The sequence below is a fragment of the Aulonocara sp. 'chitande type north' Nkhata Bay genome, linkage group LG1 (assembly GCF_057382095.1).
Source record: "Aulonocara sp. 'chitande type north' Nkhata Bay isolate Kocher_YH1m ecotype deep benthic linkage group LG1, A_spYH_male_GT1.1, whole genome shotgun sequence".
Taxonomy (NCBI): Eukaryota; Metazoa; Chordata; class Actinopteri; order Cichliformes; family Cichlidae; genus Aulonocara; species Aulonocara sp. 'chitande type north' Nkhata Bay.
The window spans coordinates 13,138,313-13,160,661 of NC_141344.1; the positions used below are offsets into that span (position 1 = coordinate 13,138,313).

Genomic DNA, 22,349 nt, shown 5'->3' on the forward strand with positions numbered 1-22,349 from the left:
AGAAGTCAGAAGCCCTGCATGGTGTAACAATCACTCATGCACTCTGGATATAGCTGCACGCTCCCATGAATTGTGGAGTTTTATTATATCTATCACTCTATATATACACATCTCTCTATATATATAGTCTATATAAAGTCTGCATTTCAGTTACATATTGGCTCTTTGGTTTTGCAACTATACAGAAACTTGCAGATCTGACTGCGTGCACATTACAAGTAAAACAACCACACACATTTTTATTACATTGAAATGCTTTATTTTCAGTGAATACAAAAAATAGTTTTTATCGAGGCCAGATAAATATCTTTTATATTGTATGTTATCATTTACTTTTATTGTAGCGAATTCCTAATTTTATTTCTGTCAAGGGAAGGGGGCGAAAACCAAAACAAAACATACAGAACACTTCAAATTGTCCACAGCATTGAAAATGAATCACAACATCTTAATGGTGACAGATATATCGAAATGTTCTTATCACATGTTTCGTTCATAGTTTTAAAAGCACAAGGAAAGAAAGCCCACCCATAAGATTTCAGTGACTTCATAACACACAATAAAGCAGTCGACAGGCTCACGTGTCCAGTCTGTCGTCATTTAGAAGCACTGTGGTACATGCCCATGGAATGTGTTCATCCGTGTAATATACATATTCAGTATCTACGGCATACTGATAATACATTTTAAAGGACGACACTTTTTTTTTTTTTGACTGGCAGACAGTTCCTCCATCATCCCTAAAAGGCCTTGCATGTGGCAGAGAGGAAAATAAAGGGGGTGCAGTTGCTTTCAGCACTTAGAGGAACAGTACGCTAGCGAGTGGGAAATCAAATGTTAACAATCCACAGACATGAACCTACATTTAAAAGAAAAAGAACCAAAAAAAATAGCGTGTCCACTACCTTCTATTGACCACTGAGGTGAAACTGTCACATAAGCAGACCAAACAGTGTATGGGCTACGGACTAAGGCACTAATAAAAACACTACAGACTTGACTGATAAAGCAGTGAACCCACCCCTCGCTTCTCACGCTCACACAAAAAAAAAAAAAAAAAAACACAATGGCAGAAAATGTCTCTGAATTCAGTTCCAATGCTTCAAAACAAACAAACTTAAAGGTGATGGTCTCACGTGGAGGTCTGAAACTATCTGCATCCGAAGCACAAAGCCATGCATTTTCACAGCAGGACCTATTCTCACAATCTACTGTAATATTGAAACAGAGTCCATATAGTAAGACATGTGAACAAAACACATTACAAACAAAAGGTTGTTCTATTGCAGCGAATAGCAAGTTCAGTAACGGAGCACCCAGAACAGGAGAAGGATTAGTGTTGCAGGCTCTTCACTTTCAGGCCATTCATGTTAAAGATTTATTCGTGTATTTATTTATTTATTCATTCATCTTTTAGATTCTGAATTTTGTTGTTTCCCGAATTTAGAAATGTGGAGATAAATAACATCAGTCCCTGGCAGTGATGAATTTTGCTGGAAAAAAATGAAAGAAAAAAAAAAAATACTAACATATAAGGACCAAAGTAAATCTGTTGGGACTAATCATCAGGAAAAAGTGCATGCATAGAAGTGGCACTCTGCATGGCATTCGGCTAATTCAACTGATCCCTGGCATCTTTCCAGTTATTCCAAACATGCATTACGTAGTAGTCGGCCTGCAGGGTTACGCAAACTTTTCCATTCTGCACGAAAAGTATAGGCAGAGCTCTGGATTATTACTTTAAGTTTACATGGCAGAAGGGAAGCTAATACTGCCCCCTAAAGCACCATCCATCTTATTGCATCATGATCATATTCTGTTTATACTGTATATAGGTCCCATTACCTGAAATGACAAATAATTGGGGAAAAAAAAAAAAAAAGACTTTTGAAGGTCTTTGAAGATATTTGATATCTTGCCAAGAAGCCACCCAGGACTCTGCTAGTGGTAGTAAATAAATGAGACCGTTTGCGACCCTGAAAGAGACCCCTCTCTGCTAAAAATACTCAGGAGTAATAAATATCCATTTTATGGTAACATGCCCTGCGTAGGAAAGCATTTACATGGTAACATAATGTAAAACATTCTATTTGAGTCTTAGAGGCTGCACATGAGGTCCTAAAGTCAAGGGTTGTGACAAACGTAGAATTTCCTGCAAGTTGCATTAAAGAAGTTTTGCACGTGGAGCAAACAAAGAGTATAAAAATGAGAAGAAAGGAAACAAAGACGCTTATATACTGTAACTCTCTACACGAAGAGAGGATTGCCAAAAAAACAAAAAAAACAAACCCCAAAACACTTTCATTGTTGAAATGGCCCAAGAAACATCCATATGCAAAATCTGGCCTTCCTTCATATTAGGTTTTATGGCCACTGAATTAAAGTCAAGTCATGCCACAGTGATTTACACGATTCAGACAGACATTAAGGTGCCAGATTGGGGTATACAGGCAAACATTCATACAATATCAGAGTACCAAGCAGAAATGTTTTTGCTTTCAGGGTGTCGTTGCAGTTAAATGGCTATGTGACGTGAACAGCAATACAATCAGTTCTTCACTTTAAAGTTTATGCACAAGAGCTGCAAATTGTTAAACATTACAAAAATGGCGCTTAAGAACAAACGTGAGAGCACATGTGCTGTTTGAACTAAGCATGTCACATTCTGGTTTAGATCACATCAGTTTGAAGTAGTTATACGTTAGGACATGAAGGAGTTCTTCAGGCGATCACCACAATCTTTTTGTTGTTTTCACAAAGTAGTCAGTATCACGCAGTAGTTTTTAATACGTGCTAGAAGATGACCTTACATGTTGTCAGTGGTGTTCAATGCAGACCTGGGTTTGTTAATCAGTCACAACTTATCTGGATTCACTGGAGGACGGCGTACCGGTCCAGGTGTGCCATTAGCAGGATACAAATATGCACACAAAAACAGATGTGCTCTTCACACTGGTGCAAGCGTACGTAGCAGCAAAGGTGAGGCTGAATAACTAGTTGCTGTCCTCTCGCAGTTCGCTGGGCAGGAACTTGTACTGCTGCTGCCTTATTTGGGCCAGTTTCTTTCTGGCTTCTTCCAGCTCTCTCTCCTTTCTCAGCATCTCTTCCTGGGCGGCAATGATCTACACAGACAGTGAGGAAACTTTTATGTCAGAGCATATATCATTTTAACCTTTTTTAATACACACACGACCCAAAACCTGCAAAATATGTAATTGTCGCAATGTAATCGCAATTTTTAGAACATTTACTACCTCAGTGTCTTTATGCCTTATGTTTCTGTGTGTTTATTGGTTGTATGGTCTAACTTAAGATGTGTGTGAATGCACTTGTGTACAAAAACAGGGGATTTGAATTCCATGTATTGACTGAAGAAGACAAAAATCTTTTCTGAGAACACTGACAACCATCAGGAGACGTGAAATAATTAACAAGTAGAGGGCATTTCAATAGCTTGTCAGCATTTTTCAGCAGCATCAAATCAATAATTGCCCAGCAGTGCTGAAGAATGAGAAACTGAAATTATTTGTAAAGCTGGTGACTAGAGATGTGTGAACCAGTGGATATGAAGGACAAATTTCACTAACAATAAAACTGCTAAACACACCAGAACAGATTAATTTTTTTAATGCAACAGAAACTGGTTTCAAAATTAAATGCTGCTTAAAAGCATTACCTGCGCAATTCCACCCACAAACTTCGTCTTCACCACCACGTTGTCTTCATCGGATTTTTCAAATGCTGCCTTCTGAGCTGCCCGCACCAAATTGTCAGATGCTTTCTTCACTGCATTTCCAGCGATCTAAAGGGCAAATACATCATTTACAGAACAGAACAACAACATAAAAACAAAAATATACAAGTACTAGCAGCTCAAGATGAGAAAACTACGGTGTTTGACTAAAAGCAATCAGTTCCTTTTAACTGGTGCAAAGACGAGCATAAACATTTTCTAATTAAATGCACACCTGTAAAGTAAAAAGCTATTGAAGATGATCGCTAATCCTCTTCATATCAACGCTTTTAAATTAACCTGCTGTGTTTACCTGCAGTCTCCTCATGGCCTCAGAGTCTTGGTCAGCCTTCACCTTACAGGCCACCAGCAGCTGAGCAGTAGAGGCTGCCACCTGTTTGGCTGAAGAGATGAGTTTCTCCTCACTGGCGTGACCCTGCACCGAGGCATTAGCTGCCTCACACAGGTTGCTAGTTGCTGCTGCTACCATACGTGCCTGTTCATGAAAAAATAAGTTAATTTATTTAAAGTTAATTTCTGGCAGATGTGATTGTAACCTGTGTAAAACAACACTTTTCACTCCAGCACTTACAGCAGAGATCAGCCCCTGGGACCACTGTCCATCATCCACAGCATTTGCAGGGACAGAGCCCACTTTCCCCTGAGCCACCAGCTCTCTCTGGGCAGCTGAGGCTGATTTAACCAAAGCACTGGTGGCTGCAGCAATGGATTTAGCTGCCTCTAGGATCTGCTCCTCAAAGTTCAGGGTCTCGTCTGCTTGCTGAGGGAGAAGAGAACCATTCAAATGATTAAGTCTTTCGCCAGGGTGAAATTTAAAGAAATATCAAAGTTGATTAATCCTCTACTCAAACTGAAGTACTTATCACTGGAAACAGATGAACTTTGGATTTATTACTCTGTTGAATAACATTTTGTATGCACATTTTTAGACAGGACTTGATTGATCATCAGTGACCAAGGCTGGGACACTTGGTAAGAGAAACAAAATGATGATTCATCCAGATACAGAGCTTCTTCTCAAACTGCAAGAGCTGATAAGGAGCTACATACAACAACATCAAGCAAGACTCTATAGAAAGCATCCTATTATACTCATCTGCTTTTTTCTTTTCTTTTTCTTTTAAACACATACGCACACACACTTTTCACACAAACACATTCACACTACATGTCTGTAGACAGAGCGGGACACTGTAGGAATATGTTTGATATATAGTTGGGACTGAATAACAACCTAATATATCAAACATATCAGACAGAGCCCTGCAGAGAAGGCCTCCGGTGGTGGGGGCAGGCAGGGAAGGAATAGGGAGGGCGGGGGGTTAACTGGGAGCTAGAAGACACAGACTGGGACAGGCTTAAGCTAGAACTACAATGAACTAACACAGGTGGCTGGATCGGTGGCAGGGTGGGTGGTGGAGGAGTGGGATGAACAGGAGGGAGGGCACAGTAAACATGATGGTGTTTGAATCGATCTGAATGAAGACAATATTATGTATAGTATCATGAATTTTAGTGAGTTTGTCAATATAACAAGTGTCAGCTACAGAGATCACATTAATACTTCCATGAACATGAATATGCAATTATATATATATACATATACATATATATATATATATATGCACATATGCGCACAGTACTGTGTAAGACTCTTGAGCCATCCCTCATTTCTTCATAACTTGCACGAAAATAGAAAATGGGTGGAAACGGGTTATTGAATTATGTAATTTAGTTTGGACAGTTCTAATGAGGTTATGACCGCCTTTATTCTTCAGCACAGCCTGAACTCTCTTAGGTAAGCTTTTCTGTAATTTCTTTAAATTCTCTTCAAGAAAAGTTCTTCAGTCTCTTCTTTGGATGTTGGCTGCCTTTTGTTTTCTGTCCAGATGAGACAACACTGTTCCAAAAATGTTGAGGTCCGGGCTCTGGGGAGGCCAGTCCATGACGCAGTTTCCCATTGTGTGGTTTCTGTCCAAGTATGGTTTCACTGCATTGGCATCGTTTCGGGAATCATTGTCATGCTTTATTCCTGGTATTGCATGATGGATCACAATTCTGCATTCATAATTCCATGAGTTTTGACAAGGTGGCTTACTGTTGTGAATTTCTCTCCTGACCTCTGTACATACATAGTTTGGCATACCTCAGCCGTTCATCCTGGTTTCCCTTCGTTAAGAATGGCTTCTTGACAGCTACCCTTCCACTGAGACCATTTCTGCTGAGGCTTCAGTGATCAGTAGATCAATCAACTGAAGGTCCAGATGCATCTCTCAGGTTTTGTGTCAGGTATTTGCTGGATTGCTCTTCATTACTTAAGACATTACTTTCAGATACTCTCCATCTGCTGTAGACAATTTTTAGGACAATTCTTCTGTCCTCCTCTTGTCCAGTTTCCTCAATTTAAAACAGTGCCAGTGTTTTGGGAAACATGTTTTTGTAAAAATACTATTTTATACCTGTCAAAATTTGTCTTTGGCATTTTTGTAGATTCAACTAAAGAAATGGGGACAAATGGAAAATTGGAGGCCTCATCTCTTTAAAATTGGAAACATCCTGTCTGAGAGTGATGCAGAAAAACTTCTCTGAGCCTTGTTCTGCCAGAGGTTTCTTCCTGTTAAAAGGGAGTTTTTCCTTTCCACTGTTGCCAAGTGGTTGCTCAAATTGGGTTGTTTGATTGTTGGGATTTCTATAACGCACCTTGAGGCGACACCTGTTGTGATTTAGTGCTATGTAAATAAAATTGAATTGAACAAACTACAAGTTTGTGATAAGCGGCAAATAATAAAGTGCCTCAAGATACAACTAGAAATTGGTTCGTGTCTGTTATGTGTAGACACAATTCAGATTCATCATTTGACTTATGCAAGCATAAAAAATGAGTCTAATTCATAGGTCAATGTTAAGCAGCTTAAAAAAGTCCTCTGAAAATTGTCAGGTTTCAAGACTGGCCAGAAAATAAACAAAGAAAAACTTTGAAAACCTGGAGAACTATAGCTCAAGATCAGTTAAGAAAAATATAAGCCAGGCTGCTTCTCTGAAGCAAAATTTAAAGAAATAAGGGATGGCTCAAGATTTTTGCACAGTTCTGAATACAACAGCTTTACAGACAGGACAAGCGATAGAGCACCCTTTCAGTAATGCAACAAAACAAAATGTGCTATTTTGTTACCGTAAAATTGCTCCTTGTACAACTTCCAATAATAACACTGAAACTTGGATATAAACCACACAAAAAGATGTTTACAGGCATGCACAGAGCACTGTTTAGGATATACTTGAACGTATTCCTACAAAGCTCATTTATGTAATGTACAGAGCTGTAAACACTCTGCAGTCCAAAGATCAAAATAAGAAGTTTTATCTAAAAGTCAACAAATCACTTGGCAGTTACAAGGATGAGCTGTAATCTGAAAAGGTGAAATATTTAGCGCTCCGATCAAAGTGCACTCTACTCTAAATCACTAGTTTTTACATTAAATAAACTAACACATGTCCACATTACAGCACTGGTTGGCTTGTTGTTAGGTGCTTGCTGGGCAACATCATAATATCAGGTGTTTTACAGTGAGACTATCAACCACATCCAATAACATTTCAGATGCCTCCTGTGACTCTTTGCAGAGGACCTGACCTTTTATTGGTCACCATTAAATTTTTGCTATATAAATAGTAAATGGATTGTTTAGGAATGATTTTCCATTCATTCTTTAAATTTTCAAGTCAGGACATTTTCTTGTAACAGAGTATTTCTATCCGCACATCATCTATCATGATGAAAGACTTTTATGAGCTTCATGATGAATATTTCTTCTTTATTTCCAGAGACTGCTGACAGAAACAATATCTTAGAAAGCTTTAAACTGTAAATAAAATGGAAAAAGGCCTTTTGACAGGTTGTCTTTCTCTTTAACATTATGTTGACACGATTATCTCCTTCACCTCTCTCCTCATTTATTCACCATACAGTCACCCACCTTTGGCTTGGCTCTGGGTTTGAGTTGCTCGAGCTTCTTAGCTGCTGCTTCGATGGACGCCGCTGCTCCGAGCAGCTCCGTCTCTGCGATCACTGTTGGATCCTCGGGATCCACCCACTCTGAACCTGAGGCAGGCAAGCACACCCATATTCATGAATAAGATTTGAATTTGCAAACAGGATTTTATTAATGCTTCACAAAGCAGTGTTTTGACCGAACATGCTTCACGCTGTGATCCAAAGAAAACAAGTACACCGTGACCACACACAGGAAAGTGTGCCATGTATCTTCACATCCCATGCATAGTTGACAACAAACCATCATTCACTGCGATGGAGACAGAGTAATGGAACATAAAAGAAAGCATGATGGATAGAGCAGATGGATGTAACTGAGAAGCCTGAGAGCAGCTGGATTTGATGAGATTAAATAAAATCGATGTTAGCGCTGAGGAGAGAAATTATTTAAGAGCTCACAACTGGCACAGAACAGAAAACGGCCCTAACTTACCTCCATCTGTAGCAAGAGAAGGAGGACAGGAATATTACCAAATGTTTGAGTAAATAAATATTTTTTTCTGTTACATGAGCTTTTTAAAAATACATTCTACTATTAATAGCAATATAATATTTGTTGGGATCTTTATTAGAAAGTAAATAAAAGCTTTACTCATATGTATTTGGGTTTATTGCATGACATCTCAAAAGGACTCCTTGTGTAACATGTGGTGATGCACTGTGTGCATTACCTTTCATGGCCTCAGCAGTCTGGATGAGCTCTGTTACTGCTCCGGCTACTCGCTTGGAACAAGCTGCCAGATGCTGCTTCTGCTCTGCAGTAGGCTTCTGCAGGACCTACAAACACACGGGTGCAACAGTGTAAACTTAAAAGAAACTTTTCCTTATTATTTTTTATATATAGATACATAAATAGTGTTGCAATGGTGGATGCTTATATTAAAGATGCTTAAAGTATCAAATAATGAGATTAGCGTTTGTACAAGTCTTTTATTTTTACAGACTTGCTGGTGCAGTATTCAACCTACCAGCAGTACATGTTCCAGTAGGTCAATGTAAGCAGTTGTACACTCTGCTCCGAACATCAGTGCTCTGTTCTTCACCTCCTCACTGACCTCGGGATGGTAGGCTGCTTGCTGAAAGACACAAACACACACTTATAAATTTGTGTGGGGATGACATTTGTGGGTCAGAATTCTAATTTCAGTTTTTGGTTTGCATTTGTAGTGGCAAAAACGATTGATGCTGATGATGCTGGGCTCAGCCTTAAAGATGGAATACCCTGCTTAGCCTTTGCTACCACAACCAAATTCAGATAAGTGGGAAATAATGGGTAGATGGACACATTTTCTTTTTTTTTTTGCAACATTTTGGAAGTACCACAATAAATCAAATTTAGACATGCATGACTTGTTTGTGGCAATAGAGCACCTTGCAGGTAGTGAGCATGTCTGACATGGCTTTGCGGCTGACGTTGGCAGTATGGATGATGTCCTCCTGTCGGCCAGAGTTCCCTGCAGCCACCGCTTTAGCAGTTGCCATGGTGATTCCTTTAGTCATGCGAATGAACTCCTCAGGTGTGGTTGTCTTGTTGGGAGCATCCCTGGATTGAAACACCTGTGGACATTTCAGATCACAAACTTAATTCAGGGAATATTAAAATCAATAACTCCTAACTGTGGAAAAAAAAAAACGAAAGATGTTTACTTTGTCACTCATGCGACATTTTCAATAATTACAAAAATATTACTCATCACACTTCCAAACTGATCAGTCCCCTTTCTGAAATGTGTGATGCCACCATACTGCTAACTAACGTTCACAAGCTTAGCCTCTCGACTCGTCCTTACCGACATTTCCTGTTTAATGCACTCGATTGTAGCCTCAAGCGCTCTGGTACCGCGAGTAGCTTCGTCTTCCACAGCTTTGACCGTCTTCAGCAGGGATGTCACATTTGTCACCATCACCTGGAGAAAACAAAGAACATCGTGTTCAGCCACATCCAAGCTCTGAATTAGAAATAGAGGAAGGACAACAGAACAAACTGCAAATGACTGACATTATGGAATATTTAAGACAACAGTCTTATTACTATGATAATATTGCCAACGAGGAGGTTCAGTATTTGGTTGTGTTTTTGTAATAAATGTATATGTAGTTGTAATTTATTTAAAAAAAAAACAAAAAACATCTAGGACTGTTTATTTTATAAGTAATTGAGCATATAAACACATCCCCAATCAAGATATTTCACTACACTGGTGGACACAGCCCTGACGATCATCATATATGGGTGACACACTTTTTTAAATATATATATTTCCTTGGCTCATCGTGTCTTCATTTATAGTTTGAACTAATTTAATTCAGATGACATTTCTATAGCTCCGTAATTTCACACTTATGTTGGAACAATGAGAGGACATAAAAACAGAACACATCCAGTTAAAATCAGCTGTAATGCACCATACTGAAAGATAGGGGGCACACAAGCCCCATAAAGGAAAGACTGATTTGTCAGAGTTAACCCCCCCACCACCCCACCTCCGGTCCTAAAATTGTATGTGAGGCATGTTGTGATCTTCAGAGAGACTTCATGACACTCTGTGGTGTTGCTGACTGAGAACTGACCTTTTTTTTTTCCCAGGCTTTACAGGTTGAGGTGATAATGAGCAGTCGACAGTGTCATCGGTGAGTTATGAGCCGTGACTCTGAAAATTTACAGCGCATGTGTGCCGGAGCAAAGCACTAAGCATAATCATCTTGGTTAGAAGTATTAGACGCTTCCTGCTATCCCGAACAGCCTGACAATTTCCATTACCAAGTCTCCAGTTTAACTATTGTGGGTGATTTTACTGATTAATGACTCGGCCTGAGTAAGAGGAGGATGTCTGCGCATACAGGATGTAGGACGGTGGAATTATTGTCATCAATTTAAACTGATGTCAGTTTCAGTTTTCCATTAGTATAATCAGAAAATATGAACATAAGAGAAACCAACAAAAATCAAATAGATCTCTGATTGTTTTTGTTGAGTAAAATAAAGAAAATTCCAATATCCAGATTTCTATATTCGAGCCCACTGGAGGATGTTAAATTAGATGACAGTTTCAGCACTTGCAGACTGATCTCCTCACCTTCGCAGCGCTCTTTAGTTGGTACATAGATGGATCATCGGCTGCCTTGCCAGCGGCACACTTGGTGGCACTAATGAGCTCACCCAATGCCTTGGCCACATCTTTGACAGCATTTATCAGCACCACCTAGAGAAAGGACAGAAAGACACTGACTAATCACTGCGCAGTCCAGGAAAGCAGAAACACTGAAAGGTTATTGCCAGTCGCAGTTCATAATTCCATAATTCCTCCTATTAAACAGGCACACTGGACAAAGGACAAACAGAAATGAGAGGATTACAAACACAATAATGGTCAACCTGTGTCTCAGGGTCATCAGAGCCAATGCTGGCAGCACCCAATTTGACCACATCTGTGAGCTGGGTAATGGTCTTGGCAGAAGACTGAGCAGCCTGTGCCAACTTCTCCTGACCGGAAGCTGCGCCGGACACCAGCATCTTTGTGTCCTCAACCAGAGCTTTAGCAGTCTTCAAAATGTTTTCCCTGAAACAGAAAAGGAAAGATTAAACAAGGGGGAAAAAGACATAAAAAATCAACTGTGTGAGAACTGCTGTGAAAAGGACATACATATTGCTGCACATCTCTTTTAATATTAAAGGCATTTCTTCATGAAAGCTTGTGCAAACATTAGGAGGATTGCTAAGGTTATATAACAAGTCATGTCAGTTATTCTTTTCCTAAAATTGACAAAAGAGATTATAGCAGCTGCAGAGTTTCTTCTATTATTCTGAGGTAGCTGTGTGAGCTATGCTCGGAGATTAAGTGATTCTGTTTTCTTTCATCGTGTCCCGAGACTGCTTATCTACACTTCAAAGATTCTTCAGTGAGATACAGTGAAACATCACAAACAACCATCTGTAAGGAACTACAATGATAATTAAGTAATGGAACACGTCTATTCTCTACCCGTTTTGCTGTATTTTTCTTCACGCACTAGTATTTAACGGCGGAAGTGCTGCCTTAGAGCGGACAAGTGTGAGAGCAGGACAATAAGAGAAGTGTCACTCTGTGCATTTTTCAAAGCCTTAGGATAATTTATTGTTTCTATCAGCAGAGATTTCCTCCCCGTTCAGCAGGTAATATGTCACTCTGTCAGTCTGGGATGAAAGATAACAACAGGGTGGATTTTAGACTCCTGTTGGGTCTTGTAGAAATGTCTTGCACCACTGGGTGCGTTTCAAGCACTAACCTGTGGTCGGCAAAGGACTCTTCGTTCTCTGCGTTGAGTGTGCCGGCGGACGCAAACATTATTGTGGTATCCAGATCAGCAATGATCCCAGACACAGCAGTGGCTGCTGTAATGCAAGCCTGAGTGCCCTTATTGCCTGCCTGGAGGGCTGAAAGCACCAAAGACACCTGGGGACGTGAGCAGACCATTAACCACACAGGTGAGGATGCTCAGATGAAGGCTTTTTTCGCCCATCTAGGATAGGTTGGTAAATTTTATGATGCACATTAATAAGGACAAACAACTTTGGCAGTTTGCAGCAAAGTAGTGTTACTTTTGGCTCAGTTTGAGTAAAGTATATTTTTACTGGTCAAAACAGAGAAGAGCAAGAGGGGAAAAAATGTCAGTACGTTGCAATGTGCTAAGTCACTGAAATAAGTATGTGTGATGTTTTTGAAGTATTTCCTTCTTATGTGTAAGTGGTATTAAAAACACTGGCACGCTTGAATTATTAGAAATAACAGCTGTGAAAAGCTCAGACAAGAGAAAACTTGATAAGAAAAGTATGATGTGTATAATACATATACATTATACATGCTTTGGAATCCTATAATTAAACCACACACAGATAAAACCCACCAGAGCCGAATCACTTCATGTGAACTACATCGCTAAAAACAATTTTACTCTAACATTCAATGAAAGAACAACACAGAGAGTTCAGAGCGGAACATACTCGGCCAAGCAGAAATATCTGCAGCCTAAAGATGAAGCAAACAAACAATCGACAACAATTAGCCCGATGGGTTTGGGTTAATGGATGGGGGAACTAAGATCAGTAGTGGGCAGAACTATTGTAACAAAACCGGAACAAAATTTTAAAAAAGCACAGTGTGTTTTTAATTAAATAAGGCGGTCCCATTTTATTGACAGAACAATACCTTCTCTGTGACTGCACGGGCACAATCAATGAGCTCCCGCTTAGTAAAACTGTCAGACGGGGTGATCTGCAGAGCTCCGGCCTTTTGTACCAGAAAGATGCAGCCGTGACCAAGGTCCTGCACTCGGGTTTTGATCTGGAAACCAATCTACAAACACAAACCAAAGCAAGAACATAAAGGAGTTTTTTTTTTTTTATTATTATTAAAATAATAGTTTAAAAAAAAAGTATGTATGTATGAAAAAAATGCCACATTTATGTTCCTGGACTAGAGAAGCTTTGCATGATTATACAGGTCATGGTTCAGCCCCTCAGTTCATGTATTGTTTGAAACAAGCTTTTTTTGCTCCATTCCCCTGCCCTTCAAGCCAACTTTCATCTGACTGGCTGCCCTTTGTAAATAAGAATTGAGCAGGTGGATGGAGCTTCTGTGTTCACAATGCACACAGCCAAGAAAAAAAAAAAAAAAAACATAACAGAGTGTTTAGAGAAGCCTGAAACTAGAGTTTTGATGAAAATTCACCTACAGTAAATATATTTATATATGAATAACAGAAAATAAGGAAGAGCACATTAGGTTCTCTTTAAATCCACAGCAGCCTAAAGGTCACAAAAAGAAAATTCCCATATTGAAGGAGCAGAGCTCTTTTGTAAGTAAAAACTGTTTTCAGAGTCCTCCTCACCTCCTCTGGTTCAGCTGTGTGAGCAGCCAGTCGTCCCTGAACAGCGAGCTGGCTGTAGTCCACAGTCACCTGTGATGCCAGGGCTCCCAGCTCATCTGGACAAGTCACTGATTTGGTCATCTGATAAATGGAGGGAAAAAGAAATTCGGCACTAAAAAAACCCAGATTAACTTTTCTTCAACAAACTATCAAAAATCATTAACTCATAGTAAAATCAAGGCTATGATCACAAGGTTACCAAAGTGATCAAATGAGAGGACGAAAGTAGAGATGTGACAAATGGAGAACATTAAAATAAACGAGGGACTGCAGGTGGATAAATAATTTTAATCAGATCTTTGGATTCTCCCAGGTAGATAAAATCATTAAGTCTGTCTCACTTACTAACTACGCTATGAAATGCTGTGAAGTCAAAATCAATTTTTCTTTTATAAATGAGCTTGATTCGCTTCGATTTAACCGACTAGTCATCTCACAAAGATGGAGAATTAGGACCACACGACAGGACAATTTCTACTAACCGCAGATGGCTGATAAACTACAACATCAAACCGTGGATTATCAGAAAAAAGCTTGATTTCAGAATTGACATGTAAATCAAAGTATTTCGTTTATAATCAACAATAACCCAGTCGTAGGTCACAGGTGTACTTCAGGAACAAAAATCTTAAGAGTTATTTTGAGAGCTTACCATTTCCTGAGCAGTGACAGCAATGGCTTTAGAGTATTTCACCATACTGGTCTGGTAATCCACAAATGAGCCCTCAGGTTCAGGTGGTGTACCTTCATCCAGCTAAGGAAAAACACACGCATCAACACACAGTTAAATTGCCACTGCATTTTTTCATTTTAGGCACGATCGGTTTGTCCTTCGCGAAAGGAACAAACATCTTCAAACGTGAAGGAAATCAATTTTTCAGCTCTTTAACTTGTAATGGCACGTTACATCTAATCTACCCTTCAATTATACCAATTTTGTCAGGTGTGCAGGCATCAGCAAACCGACATTAATGCAGCTTTCTATTCAGGGAAACCCTCTGTATGAATGATAAACACTCATTATGAATTATGCACTCTGTAATTACAGCTTTAAAACCGCATCAACCCCAAAAACATTTGATCATCAGCTTGCAGTTCAAACATTATACGTTTCTAGCATTTCTGCCAAATTAGACTACTTGTAATATCACGGAAAAGGCAGAGAAGACAAAAGAGATTCCAGAAAAACATGCTGGTACTGCAAGATAGCATAATACTGCAAGTGCATGATGTTTGCACCTCCTGCTGATAGAAATAATACGTTAAAATCTGCAGCCTCGACTAGGTGACTCAAAGTTAATCAGAAAAGCTGTTTAAATCGCCGCTGCTAAAAACCACAATGGAGGGTGACCATTACGCCAATGGGATTATTGGGGAGGATTATCCCCATTTAATCAACTGCACTGACTGACACGCAGACAAAACACGCACCTGCATGCTCAACATGTACTAAAAATGAACCGTTTTCATAAATTATTCATGACATGCCACACAAAGTTGATGCAAAGATGCTGTTCCCTCTGGTGAAGCCACACTCCTGAGACGCTTCTTCACCTTTGCAATGCTCCTCACTCAGCACGGTAAGGAGAAATATAATTAGCTGATGCTAGCTGCTGCCTGTACTCGAGATAAAAGGCTTTTTCTTGGTTTTCAAGCCAATAGTTTCACTGTTAATTGGAAAGATAGGTCAAATTATCTGACTCCGAGTAAGAATGGCTGCGTTCACAGTCAATGTTCCTTTGCTTCAGTTGCTCGTGATTTGTATTAATATGTTAATCAGTGACTTTTAAATGACGCCTGGGAAACATTATGGTTGTAATCAAGATGTTACACAGAGCAACGGGAAGTCATGGGTCAAATGAACACAAGAAAAGAATAAAACTTTAATTAGATGCTGATTGCTCTGTAACATTTGCTTCCATAAGACAACTTCTGTTATGGCTATTAACTTTTAATCCATTTACCACACACTCAGTTTCTTTATAGCATTCTGGCTTCCGTAGGTGGGAAATCTTTCAAAACAGGATGTTTCCCACTACGCAGGTTTAAAAATTCATACTAAAATGGACTCTAACTGTGGAATAAAATATCAAGTTGCTGCATTTTTAGTTTTTAGTCTATGTTTAATTTTCCATGCCTGTTTTGGATGTTGGGAACAGGGTGGACAGCAGGTGGTTTTGCTCATTGTAAGATAATGTTGGATGATGTATTATCTGACTAGCAGCCATGCTGTCTTGCAACACAAATGAAGACAGAATAGAGCTGTCAATCACCACATAGTTGGTGATGAGCTGAAATAGATGATGGTGAAAAGCAGACAATCGCTGATGCGGACAAAGAGCTTAAAGGTGGAGGTTTGTTTGTTTTTTTTTAGAGCTGCAGTAATGTCTGTTATTTATGAACCAGAGAGTGCAATTAATTTAACCAAATAAAACTCTAAACATATCTTTAAATTGGTGTAGATGTTATTCTGTGGCTTCTGATCCAAATGACGACACACTGTAACCGGCTGCACTCACCTTGGCCATGGCATCTGCGATCGACTCCACCATTCCTCCCACCATTCCCACCTCACTGGCAGCTTCATTAAGTGTCACCATGATGTCATCAACCGCCTCCTTCATGAGCTGAGCTGCCTCTGCTATAGCATCATGGGTATGGGATGCCTGTGAAATGTGACATAGCACAAGCACATGTGAAATACACGCACCCCCATTTTCAGAGGTTTAAAAATGACCTTGTCAAACTAACCCATATATCAGGATATCAGGATTTATTTGCCTTTAGTAACATTTAGGTTTTTGCAATATGTATTTGGAACATTATCCATTTGCACTGAAATCGAGTCACTTCTGCAGCGTTTGGCTGAATCTGAGCAGAGAGTATAGCTCTGTACACTATAAACACTAGCAGCCATGACATACTAGTACCCATGCATGTCCATGTCATAACATCGCCTCTAGCGTGTTTGACAGATAATGTGGTATGCTTTGGATCATGAGATTTGTTGGATGTGGACTAGCATGAGGCGAGCGCCATTTGCCCATCATATTATGGCCAAATACTGCGTTTTTACCTGAGGTTATTCCTACAACTTATAGCTCTATGAATCTGAGCTTTTGTCACCCCACTTTTCCATCTGAGGAGCAGAGTAGGCTGTATTCTCTATGTCTGGTGCAGTGTTTCCTACCTATATTGACGATACTCAGTGTGATGAATTGTTGGTCTGCTTAGTTAATCCATCCAGAGGTAGATCTCCGTCTAAACAGAGGCTCTCCTACCGGATTATGGAGTCCATCTCCCTGGCAAAGGGACTCTCTTTTTTCCTCAAAGTGTGAAAGCACATTGCACCAGAGGAATGGCATCCTCATGGGGTCTTTTTACAGGTATTCCTGTGAATGATGTTTGTGCTGCAGTTACTTGATCATCACTGCACACTTTTGTTTGGTTCTATCATTTGGACCTGGCAGTCCCGTCAGTGGTTCATTGTGTCCTCTCGGCTGGATCTACCCTGCAGTCGGATGATGGTGGTCTGACTCTGGTTCAGCAGCTGCTTTGTGAGATGTATATATATTTGATACTATGTGTGTACAGAGTGAATTGCCTGAAAGGGTACAAACTGTTCTGTCCTCAACTTCTGTTCCCTGAAGGAGAGGAATTAGATACACCGCCATTGTGCAGCTGGGCTCGGTGAAGAGCGGCTATCAAAACTGAGGGATGACTGTGATGATAAGGGTGTATTATATGCAGGCAGGGCCTCACATATGTCACATATCGTTTGCATTAATGGCGTGAACAGAAGTGTCTTCAACCAGGAAGTGTTATATCTCATCCTATATGTGTTATATCTTCTTCAACCCCTTCAGGGAACAGATGTTACTGACATAACAGTTTGTTTCTTTCCTCCATTTGGTTTCATCTGTCCAAAGATTTTTCTTTTTTATTTAGAGATATACAAAATCTTGTCTCTGAGTGTAACCAGTGGTTTGCACTTTATTGTAAACCCTCTTTATTTCCATTCATTACAGTTTTTGAAGACAATTATGTGCTTACCAAGTTTTCAAGAATTGGTTAGATGCCGTGAAACTGTTTTACTTAACCATGGAAATAATTCTGTAATCAGACCTTTTTGTGCTGCCGAGCTGGTCAGTGTGCATTCATTATTTTAAAGAATTTAGCAGATTATTATTTCTTCTGGGATTATTTACTTATTTTGTTTTTTCCACCAAATATCTGTAATTCCAAAATGGTTAATGCAGAAATTTTGTAAAACCCTTTTAATTAAAGCTGAAAGTCTCCACTTTAATCGTATTTTGATCAACTGATTAAAACTGTGGTGGCACACAGGCCCGTCTCTCCCTCGTCACGCATGTGTGATACTCTTTTGCTCCCGTTGTTTGGGAGGAGTTAAAAAGGCCTAAATGGTGACACCCTTTGCTCCACCCTTTTGACACATCACTGTGTATCATAAGTGTGCAATAAATACAGTTAATTATACTTGTTGATGCACTGGAAAACTTAATGATGGAGATCATTTTCCAATATGTGTAAAGGAAGCGAAGGAGCACTTTAAACAAGGTGCATAAAGCATAAAATGGTCGTGCCTTTGGGTTTCCTCCACCCTCTTTGGCAGCATAGAGCATTTGCAGAGCCGACTCAGCCAGCGTCTTTGTTTGGTCCAGGAAAGTCATCTGCTGCTGGTGGTCCTTCAGCTTGGACGCCACACCCACGGAGGCCTTGATCAGTGGCTCAAAGTAGCCAGCCAACTGAGTCACCTGAGGTAAAAGAAAAGTTTTTAATGAGTCCAGAGAAACAGCACGAGTCAGCGATATGTAGGCTGAAGTGCTAAGTGTCACATTCACACGTGAAGAAGCACGGTTTCAGAAAATGAGCAGCTTCTCAAATTATTTCAAAATGGTACGGTCATATAAGTGTTAAACCTTTTATACATTTCACTTACTGGGCACAATTTCAGGCCATTAAGCAGACTATTTGGTGTGCAGACAGAATAAAAAAGGAATATGTTGCAGTAATAATCTTCTTTACAACACGTGAAGAAATGCTGATAAGTTTGCAAAGATGGACAGTGACACAGAGCATTCTAGTGGGATGTGAAAGTTTACTCATATAAAAGTCAAACTAACCCTGCTGCTTGAACAATGCATCAACTTTTTGTTTCAAAAATCACTATTATTTAATGATAGATAATGCTGAGATAATTATAACAGCCCACAGCTAACCTAAACATATAGGCAACACTCCTGCCACTGAATCCTGCTGCTGACAAAGACAACTTTGTTGCTCCACAGTTGCAGTATAATAATAATTAAGGCACTGCCCTATATACCTTGTGTCCTAGTTGGGAAGCTTCGCCCCTGGCAGCAGTGGAAACGGGGTCAATTAAGTGGCCAATTTCCTGCACGGTGGACGTCAGTTGCTCTTGTAGTGCCTGAAGAGAGGAAATAAAAAGAAATTGGTTTTTGTGTTGCTTTTTATGGGAGACAGAGGTGCATTCAAAGAAGGCAGCTGGGACCTGCTAAAAAGCAGGAAACATAACAGAAGGATAACTGCCCTGAGCTACTCTGACTTTTAATATGCGAGCTTAAACTTTTTATTATTTAGCAGGTGCCAAAACTTCCCCATTAAAGCCAGTGTCAGGGTGTTAAACATAAGACTCACATTCTGCCCATACTGTGCTGAAGGACTACTGCAAGAAGAACTACTGCCATTCAAATGTTTTGTTACACTCAAAGACACAAAAGGAAAAGAAAGAAATAATCCCTAGTCTCTCTTGAATGGTCTGAGAGAAGGACAAGGACAGAAAACCTCATTAATACCACTAAAAATAGACTCAAAACCGACAGATTTAGCATACAAAAAAGTGGGAAAAGTGGAAGTGGGAAAAAAGAAAAGGCAAAAGGAGCAGATTAATATCTACGCAAGTAACAAAAAAACAAATGAAAACACAGACAAAGTTTGTGTCTGCAAAGATTCGGAGCCATCTTCCGATGGCCGCTTACCTCCAGTGAGATGTCGTCTCTGCTGGGTAAGTTCTGGCTGACAGCGGCCAGAGAGGCCTGCTCAATGTCCCGGATACATTTGTTGATGTTATCAATTGACGAATCGCACTCCCGCTGGCCTGGGGCCTTGTCCCTGCAAACAGGAGAGGAGAAAAAGGGAACCAGAAAGACAAAAATGAGTAATGAAGAAAGGAAAAGACCAGAAGAAGAAATGTTAACATTGGAATTATTAAAACACAGACACATTGCAGGATTTCTATCCCCCCCCCCCCCCCTTTCTCTACTGGCTTCCTCGTCTCATTGATGCTCAGGTCACATCTGCCAAACTGTGGCCTGTAGGGTCTCGTCTCTGCATAGGGAGATCAAGCCAGGCAGCAAAATTAGCTTTGAAGCCTTTGATTTGTCTGTGGCTCCGGCCTCATGGGCAGATTAAGTTCGTTAAACATCCATTTCCATGCACGGTGGCACACCAAAAGTAAGACTAAAATAAAACCTCGTCTCTGTGCTTAATGAGGCTGACAAAGTTATGAGCCCGGCTGCTGCAGGATGCTATGTGTATTCTTTGGCCTGAAATATATCACTGAATTCTATTACACTCCCAGTACTGAATTTGCAGTCTAAAAAGGAAGACGGGCGATAAGGGCATCAGAACTGAAAGCGACGCTAAGCCGGCTACGCATGAATGCTAATGTGCAGATGTTCTGAGACGAATGAGAACCTTAACATTCAGTGTGTTTGGTCTCATGGAATTAGCCTCTCATGGGCATCAGTTTTGTTCTGATCAAGGTCAGGTACAAAACTGTGTGAAAGAGGAGATTAAAAATGTGAGCTGCACAAAACACAAGTGTACGTAACCCCAGGTTACAGCTTTTGGCTGCCCCCTCTCAAGGTGCTTTATACAGCAATACAAGCAGATAAAAAGGGAGCACAAACTGTGTTACGCACAATTCATCACTGCACGGAAATAGACTACAGTGGTGTTGAAGTGCGATAAATTATTAAACTGGTGATTTGAAACTCCAGACATCCAGAGGCCCCCAGAACACAAGAGACCATGGAAGACCAACAGAGGGGCAGCCGCGCCACTGTCCCAGTAAGAGCTGAGGAGAGTCCCAGATGAGGGCTCGCCCAGCAGCCGCGGAGCAGAAGTCAGGGGGAGTTGCAGTGACGCGCCCGTGAGCTCCGCCGGCCCCCAGCTGCGCCTGAGTGACCGAGCCCTAGGCCGAGAGGCCGGGGGCACCCCACCTCCAAAGGGGCCCGAGCGAGCCCCAGGCCCCAGGCCCCGACAAGCGGCCGCCAAGGAGGACGGGGCTGTGGCCCCCCCACACTCCCTAGCAGATCATTACACGGAGAAACCTTTGGAATGCAAGCATGCTGATCCACACAGGTATGCACACATGGGTATTCACAGACGCGGACTAAAGCTTTCTTGGCTGCTGCCTCAAAGCACACTGTGCGCTGTCTATCTTGCGTGCTGCACAATATCGTTTATTACTTAGTAAATACTGATATCTATGACTAGCTAGTTTATTGTGATGGTGCTTTGTTTTCTCTATTATTATGTTGCTCTTTGTTGTTTGCTGTCTCCTCTGTTTGTTTGTTTGTTTGTTTTTTTCTCCATACAGGTGACCCAGGAGTTTTTTTTTTTTTTTGTCTCTCTTCCCCCCCTTCTCACCGTCTCTTCTCCCCTTTGGTTTTCTTTCTTTCTCTCCCCCTCTCTCTCTCATTCATTCCCCCTGTCCTATTTATTAAAAAAAAAAAAAAAAAAAAAAAATGACAAAGGATGAACTGAAGCTCTGCCATCACGTAATGTCGCATACTGCTGTTTCTGATGTCATTTAAAAAAAAAAAAACAAAAAAAAAAAACTGGTGATTTGGAGTCTTCCTGGGTTGAAAGGGTTTCACAATCCCTGCCAAATCATGATATTATTTTGTTTTTGTTTAAATTCTGCTGCCCTAGCTGTTTGCCCATTTTCAAACCTAAATCTGAACAGATGATGGCACCAACTTCATATTTATCTAACAGACATGAGCAGTATTGATCTCCTCACCTAACCATCAGCAACAAAGTGAATGTACCTATCACCCAAAATGTCAAAGTGTTCCTTAAACCTTTGCATAAACACTCCTGCTGTAGTTTGTCTTTTGCAAGTCTCACTGAATCATTGTTAACTAACCGGATGGCTGTGATGAGACTCTTGATGGAGTCGGAGACAGTACGAGAATGACCGGCCAGGACGGACCACGTGGGCGGGTCTTTTGGGTTGATAACCAATGAGCGTGCGGTTTTGAGCAGATGGGTGGAGCTATCAAGCATAGACCGTGCCGACTGGAGGATGGGCTCCTGTGCTGCAGAGCCCTAAAGAAAAAACAAACTCAATCTAAATTTTGCATAATTTTCCAAATTTTTCTTCAACCGGTAAACTGTAAAAACGCGCAACAGTCCTGCACTAATGTTAACAGAGCCACACCTCAGTGCTGATTTTAGCGGGCACGCTGGCAAACTCTGGGTTGGAAGCAAATGTTGTCAAGTTTTCAACAGCTTCAATTAGTGGAGCCGTGGCGACTCGACACCTGTTCCTGTTTTCCTCTGAGAAATCACCATCTAAAGCCT

At 40.5% G+C, this 22,349-nt stretch overlaps 1 protein-coding gene across 3 annotated transcripts in view; it reads right to left on the bottom strand.

Moving 5' to 3' along the window:
- Positions 1-236: 236 nt before the first annotated feature.
- The window catches only part of LOC147338775 (talin-2), a 103,922-nt gene continuing 81,809 nt past the window's right edge, over positions 237-22,349 (bottom strand). For all 3 annotated transcript variants that reach the window (XM_086277172.1, XM_086277256.1, XM_086277335.1), the window contains exons 38-58: positions 22,207-22,347; positions 21,913-22,094; positions 19,736-19,868; positions 19,063-19,164; positions 18,320-18,490; positions 16,235-16,381; positions 14,368-14,469; positions 13,677-13,796; positions 12,995-13,141; positions 12,075-12,241; positions 11,185-11,368; positions 10,886-11,011; positions 9,599-9,715; positions 9,180-9,365; positions 8,777-8,884; positions 8,480-8,585; positions 7,732-7,856; positions 4,326-4,514; positions 4,047-4,229; positions 3,677-3,802; positions 237-3,122 (exon numbers count right to left, since the gene is read on the bottom strand). In XM_086277172.1, coding sequence (XP_086133298.1) covers positions 2,994-3,122; positions 3,677-3,802; positions 4,047-4,229; positions 4,326-4,514; positions 7,732-7,856; positions 8,480-8,585; positions 8,777-8,884; positions 9,180-9,365; positions 9,599-9,715; positions 10,886-11,011; positions 11,185-11,368; positions 12,075-12,241; positions 12,995-13,141; positions 13,677-13,796; positions 14,368-14,469; positions 16,235-16,381; positions 18,320-18,490; positions 19,063-19,164; positions 19,736-19,868; positions 21,913-22,094; positions 22,207-22,347 — 2,991 coding nt within the window. In that variant the 3' untranslated portion in view covers positions 237-2,993. The remainder of the gene's footprint in view (positions 3,123-3,676; positions 3,803-4,046; positions 4,230-4,325; positions 4,515-7,731; positions 7,857-8,479; positions 8,586-8,776; positions 8,885-9,179; positions 9,366-9,598; positions 9,716-10,885; positions 11,012-11,184; positions 11,369-12,074; positions 12,242-12,994; positions 13,142-13,676; positions 13,797-14,367; positions 14,470-16,234; positions 16,382-18,319; positions 18,491-19,062; positions 19,165-19,735; positions 19,869-21,912; positions 22,095-22,206; positions 22,348-22,349) is intronic.